Here is a 9172-nt window from a genome sequence, read left to right as displayed (position 1 = left end):
TGGAGAAGGTAGATAATGAAGGCTACAGATTTGTGTTTGAGTGATCTTGTTTCCAATTCTCAGCATCGCTAAACGTATGTTCTTTTTTAAAAAAAACTTTATTTCATTATTTTTGTGTGCGTGTACCGTCAAATCAGATCTGACTGGTACAGGAGGAGATTGTCCCTCCTTCCCCGGCAAAGCATCTGGTGGATTCGAACCGTGCGCCTCTGGGACTGTAGTTGCAGCTCCTTGCCACTAGGCCACCAGAGCTCCCCGGGACGTGAATATTCTAAGTACATAATAAATTGTTATCATTATTATTTAATTCTTTTTTCCCCCTTACAATACTTTTACTCTCTCATTAGAATGAAGATTGAGCATAGATTTTGAACAACATTCTGGGTTTCAGTCATTTCAAATCATGTGTGGACCAGGCAGTGAGAGGAAAAGACAGCAGGGGAGGAGGGTGAACAAAAAATCTCTCTTCATCAGGGGACAGTGGAGAAAAGCAAGCTTATCAAAGTTGCTGCCGGTATCGCATGAAGGCCCACGCTGTAAGCACAGTAAAGGCAAACACTGGCATCAGCACCATGGCAACAGGAATGCCACTTGGCTCCCCTTCACCCACAGGCCCATTCTGCACCTGTAACCTGTGCTGTACCCGCAGAGACACAGCGTAGCCTGCATTACGAAAAAGGTCTACAGCATCTTGGTGCAGAAGATTTTGTAGGTCTTGGCCATTCACGGAGAGGATCTTATCACCCTCCTTGAGCCGCCCATCCAGGGCTGCTGCCCCATTCTCTTTGATGAGGCTGACTTAGATGCCACTGTCATTGGAGATATACTGCTGATCTGTCCCACCGACGATGTTGAAGCCCAGCCCTGAGGGTCCCCTGGTAAGACTGATTTCTTCCTCACTGAACAAATAACCCACTCTTCCGTTCATGTTTTAGTGCTCTGCAGGATTCCCACCTGGGTCAGGGAGGACTACCCACTGCTCAAGGTGAGTCCGCCTCAGCCCGGGAGCCGAGCACTTATTATTTAATTCTTAGTACTGAATTTTCTAAACTCAAATCTCAAGAATTACCCAAATGCAAGATTTCTTTCTGTAACACTTTGCTAGTATATTTTGTACTAACCTGATATTTTTCTGGGTCACCACATTCAAGAACTGGGAATTCTGGATATTCATGCTTCTTTTTTGTAACAGTAAATATTAATTCACTAACAATATAGAGAAGCCAATTGGAACCTATAAGAAAAACCAAAGAAAACATGATTCATTAAGGAGTCTAGATATGACAAAAGCATGTTGTTTAAGTGTGTATATTATAAAGTCAAATTCTACAACCATTTTTGAGGCATGCAAACAGGTAGGTGGCTCCTGAGATAACCTGGGCTGTGAGGGGAAGAAAGCAACACGTTTTTGTAGAAACAACATTTACTTATGTTATTATGAAGTTCTAATTTTTTATTTCTCAAATTTCCCTTTCACTAGGGAGCTCTGGTGGCCTAGTGGCAAGAAGCTACACTGCAATCCCAGAGGTGCATAGTTCAAATCTACCAGATGCTCTGCTGGAGAAGGAGGGACAATCTCCTCCTGTACCAGTCAGATCCGATTTGACGGTACACACACATACACACACACACAAATAATAAAAAAAAATTTCCCTTTCAGAAAGAGATAACGCTTCTTTTGGAATTTAGAATATATTCTTTATAAAACAATGTCATGCTCTAGGAATTAACATATGGATTATCTCACGTTAAAATAACAAATACTTCCTATGAAAACATACATGCTTTTGATTTTATAAAATTTTAGCATCACTTAAATGGAAGAAAATATTAAATGAGATTGATTTTCATAAACATTTAGTGATAACAGCTAAGATAATAAATACATAAGGAGCAGGAAAATTTAGATTCATAGCACTGTATCTATTGATGAAAGACCCTTGTAAAATTGCTTTGAGGAACTGGAAGACTGATGTTTGATCCTGAAAAGTCATTTCTAACATGGAAGTTATAATATAAATTACAGAATTACTACTTTTATCTTCAGTCAAAAACCAATCATGTTAATTATTATCAGTGCTCCACGGCAACTGGACTTCCCCTCATCACATCTCTGCTTTCTAGACCCACCATTCAGCTCCATCCCGTCATACCTTTTGTGTCATGCATTTCTCCCCTCAGATATTGGGCTTTTCAAATTAATCCATTTCTATTGATTAACCTGTCCTCCTGGAAGCAATGTGGATCTTCCAGCTCCATGCAGGAATAAACTGAACCCCTCCCACCTTTATCTTGTACTCTCCCAGCCAACAGAGTGGCGCTGTAGGAAATAATACGCTATTTACCACACTTGGGGTAAGATGCCAGCACTATGTCATCACTTCTGGCTTCAAAGGTGTCCAAGGCCTGGAATGTTTCCAAGGTGCACATGGTGATGGGGTAAGGAATCCCCTGATAGGTAAATAATAAGCGAGACAGTGCTGTTTCCTTTGACTTCTCCAGAGCTTCATCAATGTAGTCAATGAATTTGGACTTATCAGCCATGTTAGCTGCCTGAGAGTAAAAGTGCTCTGTGGTTGTTCAGGGCAGCGATTGCTTATAAAGGACTTCCTGGGAAAGTGGAATAAAGGCTCGTCTCACTCACATGACAATGAAATCACTTAATTCTGTCTACTGCACACCCACTCCCTTTGCATATCCTCCTCTGTCAAAAGAAAAATAAACCGCAGGTGCACAACAAGCTGAGAATCAGTGAGTATTAACCCCAGGGTTGATTCTATTACCATTGTCAGCAACTATCCCCCCAAAATGGTAGCCTGTAGTATCATAAATTAATTCTATGAAATTTAATTGAATTGGGTATAGAATTTTCCTATTACTGAAAGACAATTCACTGAATGAAACCACAGTATTTTCTGACCCCAAAGCATACAATTTGGAGACTGATGGCTTTGCACATGTATCCCGCATTATGTGATAAGGAAGCAAATAGGTTGTAAAGTACTAAGTTGTGTGCCGTCGAGCAGGAGCACCCTTTAGCTGATCCTTCAGAGGGTTTTCAGAGGCAGTTAATCATAAGGGAGGAGATTGCCCGTCCTTCTCCCATGTAATATAGAGAGGTGGGAAAGGGTTTGAAATCGGAAGCACCATCTGGAACCTATCATTTCCTGGCTCACTGGATTTATAAGTCAGAAGATACAAGTTTAAACCTCAGCTCTACTTCTTACTAGCTGTGTTATTCAAAACTCATTAAAAACAACAACAACAATACAACAACAATTTTAAAAAAACCTCAAAATCATTACTATTGAGTGGATGCAGACTCCAAGCTGATCCTCCATTGGATTTCCAAGGCTGAAAATTGCCTGAGTGGAGATTGCTCATCTTTCTGTCTAGGCATGGAAGGTGAATTTGAACCACCACTGGAGATATGTCTTTGGGTTAACACTGTTGCTCTCCAGGGGCTATGCTGTCAGAGGGCATATAATACATGTCTAACAGTCTATGTCAGATGGTGATTATGACAGCTATTGTTCCTTACAGTTTATGACTATATGACTGGTGTTTGGCTGGAAGAAGACTCTTCTTTGTAAAGGTGCAGTTCAGTGATGTCTCCAGCCTCTGAGTTTGGTTTTATTGGCCAATGTCCTCACTGTCAGTGGCAGTCTTTCCTTTACAGGCACTTCTCCCTTTTTTTCTTTGAATAATATCAAGTCCACCTCTTATTTTAAAAGACCCTCCACCTTTCTCAGCTTGATGTGAGATGAAATTTCATTATCCTTGTCTCTAAGGAGCAGACTGGAATGTCCATCAGGACAGATTTGTTTGGGAAGTCCATATGATATTCTGTATTCTTCCAACATCACAATTCAAAGGCATTGATTCATCTTTGGCCTTCATTATTCGTTGTCCAACTTTCAGATGCATCGGAAGCAATTGAAAATACCAAGGTTTGGATTACACGCATCTTAGTCTTTAAATGGACATTCTTGCTCTTTAGAACTTTGGGGATGTCCTTCATAGTAAATTTCACTAATGCAACATATCTTTTGATTTCTTGGTTGCTGGTACGATAAGTGCAGGTTATGGATACAATGAAAATGAAATTGTTGACAACTTCAATCCTTTTCCCATCTATCATGAGGTTTTATAACTTGGGTAATGGGAAGAAGAATCAGTAGGTGGAAAACATGGACTTGGTGACAGAAATGAAGCTGGAGATAGAATGATTGAATTTTGCACAATCAATGACTTATTCATTGCAAATATGTTTTTAAGAGACATAAACGTAGATTATACACATGGATTTCACCTGATGGTATGCATAGGAATCAGATCGATTACATCTGTGGAAAAAACTGTTGGGAAAGCATAATATCAGCTGTGAAAACTAGGCCAGGAGCTGATTGTGGAACAGACCACCAACTACTCATATGCAAGTTCAAGCTGAAGCTGAGGAAAATTAAACCGAATCCACAGGAGCCAAAATATGACTTTAATTTCATACCACCTGAATTTCAGAATCATCTCAGGAACAGGTTTGAGGCCTTGAACACTAATGAGCGAAGACCAGATGAGTTGTGGGAGGATGTTAAATGTATCATCCAGGAAGAGAGCAGGCGGTCATTACAAAGACAGAAGAGGAAGAAAAGACCAAAATGGATGTCAGAAGAAACTCTGAAGATTGCACTGGAATGTAGAGAAGCCAAAGCACAAGGAAGAATCCAAGACACTAAAGAGCTGAACAGAAGATCAAAAGGCAGCACGGAATGACAAAGCAAAATATTACAATGAAATGTGCGAGGAGCTAGAATCAGAAAATCAAAAGGGCCGAACTCGTTCAGCATTTCTTAAGCTCAAGGAACTGAAGAACAAATTCAAACCTCGAGTTGCTACAATCAAGGATGCTTTAGGCAGAATGTTAAATGATCCAGGAGGTATCAAAAGAAGATGGAAGGAATATACTGAGTCATTGTATCAAAAGGAATTGGCAGATACAGAAGAATTTAATGAAATAACATATGAGCCAGAGCCTATGGTGATGAAGGCAGAAGTTCAAGCTGTTTTGAAGGAAATAGCAAAAAATAAGGCTCCAGGAATAGATGGTATACCGATTGACATATTTCAGCTAACAGATGCTGCCATGGATGTGCTCACCAAGTTGTGCCAAGAAATCTGGAGAACAACCACTTGGCCAACTGACTGGAAGAGGTCTATATTTGTTGCCATCCCAAAGAAGGGTGACCCAACTGAGTGTGGAAACTACAGAACAATATCATTGATTTCACATGCAAGCAAGATTCTACTGAAGATTATCCAAAAACGACTGGAACAGTACATCAGCAGAGAACTTCCAGAAGTCCAGGCTGGGTTTAGAAAAGGTCACAGGGTCACTCATTTTGAATAATATTGCATGAATTACTTGTTTTTCAATGCAGCACGGTATTTCATTGTGTGTATCTCAGTCACAAAAGGACAAATACTGTATGGTGCAACTGTTGTAAAGCAGGACTGATCTTGGGGTTGGGAGGGGACTGAGAAGGATGGGTTCAATAATGTATACTGCATTGAAACAGATGAGGGAGAAAACTGTTAAAGAGGGAAACTTGTTAGGTATTTTTGTCATGACAGGGGTCCAGAGCAAAGGCTGTATAGTGGAGTGGACCTGGGGGGAGGGATTGTAAAACAATGAAATAATTTTTCTTTTACTTTTCCAAGAGGGTAGTATACTAGAGGGGAGGGTTGGGAGGGGAGAAAAGTGCAACAATGAATGAATGAAAATCCAAAGTCTCTGTAAATTTTCATTGAAATGAATAATAAATTTTAAAAAATTAAAAACCAAGAAAACAAACAACAACAAAAAGAAAAGGTCACAGCACTAGGGATATCATTGCTAATGTCAGATGTTTACTGGGTAAATGCAGAGAATATCAGAAAAATGCCTACTTGTGTTTTATTGACCATGCAAAGTGTGGATCATGACAAATTATTGATAACATTGAGAAGAATGGTAATCCCAGAACACTTCATTGTGCTCATATGGAATCTATACCTAGACTAAGAAATTGTTGTCTGAATGGAACAAGGAAAACTGCCTGCTTTAACATCAGAATGGGTGTGCATTTCAGTGGTATCCTTTCTCCACACCTATTCAATCTGTTTATTGAGCACACAATTTGTGAAGCCGGACTCTATGAAGAAGAATGTGGCATCAGGATTGGAGACTCAGCAACAATCTGCATTATGCAGATGACACAACTTTGCTTGCTAAAAGTGAGGAAGGTATGAAATGTTTGCTGCAGAAGATCAAGGACTTCTGCCTTCAGTATGGACTATATCTCAACATCAGGAAAAGAAAGGACTTTACCACAGGACCAAAAGTCAACATTATGATGGGTGGAGAAAGGACTGAAGCTGGCAATGATTTCATCTTGCTTGGATCAACAATCAACACCCTTGGTACCAGCAGTCAGGAGATCAGGAGATGTATTGCATTGGGTGGGGGGAGGGGAGTGTGCTGTTAGAGACCTCTCCAAATGCTAAAGAGCAATGATGTCAGTTTCAAGACTGAAGTGTGCCTAATTCAGGCCATGGTCTTCTCAATCACCTGCTACATGTCAGAGACCTGGAGAATGAATAAGGATGACAGAAGAATTGATGCCTTTGAGTTGTGGTGCTGGAGAAGAGTATTGAATATGTCATGTACTGCCAAAAGAATTAACACATATGTCTTGGGAAAAGTGCAGCCATATTTCTCCTCTGGACATGTGGCTAGATGAGTCTATTCCTTGGAAAGGGGCATCATGCTTGGAAAGATAAGGGGTCAGTGAAGGAGAGGAAGACCTCTAACAAGAAGGATTGTCACAGTAACTTCAGCAATGAGCTCTAGTGTGTCAAAGATGATGAGGATGGCACAAGATAAGGCAGAGTTCAGGTCAGGGATGCTCTGCGTCCTACTTGACTCAATGGCACCTAAAACCAACTATACACAGTTGTATAAAGAAGAGAGGTCTGTGTTAAGGTTAAGGACTCAAGGAAGGGATCACAGAGAAAGAGAAAGCTAAAGTAGCTTTATTAAGGGGGACTCCCAGGTGGGATTCCTTGGTCTGCACAGAGAGGGGCAGAGAGACAGACCAGGGAATACTGTACCCTCAGATTAATTAGGGCAGGTTTTTATAGTAAGTGTCTTCAGGGAGGTAAGGGAGGGACATTCCATTGTGGTTTAGCCAGGTGAGTGGTCTTCTAGGGAGGGAAGAGAGGGTCACTCCATGGTAGTTTAGTCAGATGGGCAAGGCTGTTCATTCCCTTTGTTGACATGTTGATATTCTTTGAATCCTTTGTTCTCCCATTGACCTTGGTCCAGGGCTGACATTCTGGTGACTGAGTAGTAAGGAGCTGTGCTGCGAACTTGGCTCAAATCCACCAGCTGCTCCATGGGAGAAGAATGGGCAATCTCCTCCTGTGCAATTTTTTGTTGTTGATTGTTGAGCACAACTTATAGTGACAAAAGATCTAAGAATAAAAGATCTGAAGACTCTATGACTATCTTAATTTCTCCATGTTCATAGTTTCCAGAGGCATGTGGTTTAGGAAGTGAATGCCACTCCTGCTTCCAAACCTGTCTCAAATTGGGAGTTCCACCAAACACTGTCCACCATGGGTAATGGTTATGCCATTTGACACCCCAGTGGCACAAGGTTCAGCATCACCACAACCCCAGGTTACCTCAGTACAGCATATTGACAGAAGAGTGCTGAACCACTTAGAAGAATGTTCCTTCAAAATATAATAACAACTGACTTTCGTTGACTCTAAACAGAGGCTTAAATAAAAAGAACCAATATAGTATATTGTTGTTGTTGTTGTTATATGCCAGTTAAGTCACCTGTGACCTATAGCAACCCTCTTTACAGCAACTCTGGTTAGAAAATAATAATAAAAATTAGAGTTCACCTCTGAAAATCTGCGGGAGTGTCAGCTATGGGTTGGTTCCCAGTCAATGGTATGTAACAAACAGTGCAATTAGGTTCTGATACATGCCACAATATGAAGGCCATTAGACATAGAAAGAAGAGATATTATATGATCTCATATTAAATATCTAGACTAAGCAATTCACAGACAATTTTTAAAAATTACTAACAGCAGCTGAAAGAAGGCAGAAATGAGTTACTCTTAAAACATTTTGAGTTTCTGTTTTCAGTAATGAAAAATATTTGGGACTAAATAGTGGTGATGGTTACACAACATAGTAAAAGAGATTAATGTCACTGAATTATACACTTAAAATTGGTTAAGATAGAAAATGTTGTGTTAAATACATTTTTTTCCCACAGTAAAAAAAAAATCTGGGAAAGACAAAACTCAGAAATATCTGAGTACTTTATTGTGTTTATAATTCTATACACTGCTTGCTCCCACTTGAAGGTCCTATTACCTTACATAACAGTGGGATGATAGTCACTGTAATTGTGAAGGTGTATGTAACAATCTCCCTCCCTCAAAAAAAAGAAAAGAGAGCTTCATGGGATAATTTTCCACACTATAAAGAATCTTTGTTTCCCTGAGGTAAGCTAGAATTTAAGACATTAATTCACACTTTGCTGTTTATTTGCTTCTTGGTGAGTAAAACATTACAAAGGGCAAAGTGCTTGATCCTGTTTTGACACTAAAGCCTGTAATTACAGGAGGTTTGGGGTGAGGTCTGGGATTCATAACATGAGATCTGATTCTTGTTAGTCTCTGAGGGCTTAGGTCAGCTTGCTTTTACAGGTCTTCACACTCAACTCTTAATTACCCAACAGATGAGGGAAAACAATAGCTCTACATAACAGTAGCATATACATAACTGCAAAATAATCTATATTGTGTGATGTATTTGTACTGTCCTGCCTTTGAGTGCAGGCAAATCTCATGTTCTGGGGTCTCTCAGCTTCCACTTCTGTTCCTTGCATTTCACAGCATACCTAGGATAAAGTGTAGCACATCTCATATCACCTGGCTCACACGTGGGGAGCCAGTGACACTGGAAGCTTATAAAAAGCTCTGTACTTGAAAGAAATTATTCACTCCTACCACTGAAACCATAGGCTCTTGCTCATATGTTATTTCTTTAAATTCCTCTGTATCTGCCAATTCCTTTCTATATAATGACTCAGTATATTCCTTCCAT

The 9172-nt window shown here is 40.0% G+C and overlaps 1 protein-coding gene and 1 pseudogene across 1 annotated transcript in view; both read right to left on the bottom strand.

Moving 5' to 3' along the window:
- Positions 1-2544, bottom strand: part of SULT6B1 (sulfotransferase family, cytosolic, 6B, member 1) — a 33995-nt gene extending 31451 nt beyond the window's left edge. The window contains exons 1-2 of the mRNA XM_006882351.1: positions 2346-2544; positions 1122-1234 (exon numbers count right to left, since the gene is read on the bottom strand). Of these exons, the coding sequence (XP_006882413.1) occupies positions 1122-1234; positions 2346-2544 (312 nt within the window). The remainder of the gene's footprint in view (positions 1-1121; positions 1235-2345) is intronic.
- On the bottom strand, positions 500-928 carry LOC102876399 (annotated as a pseudogene).
- Positions 2545-9172: the final 6628 nt, after the last annotated feature.

This window comes from Elephantulus edwardii, unplaced genomic scaffold (assembly GCF_000299155.1).
Source record: "Elephantulus edwardii isolate Elephantulus edwardi_28Jun2011 unplaced genomic scaffold, EleEdw1.0 scaffold00019, whole genome shotgun sequence".
Lineage (NCBI taxonomy): Eukaryota > Metazoa > Chordata > Mammalia > Macroscelidea > Macroscelididae > Elephantulus > Elephantulus edwardii.
This window is presented reverse-complemented; position numbering and strand designations above follow the sequence as displayed.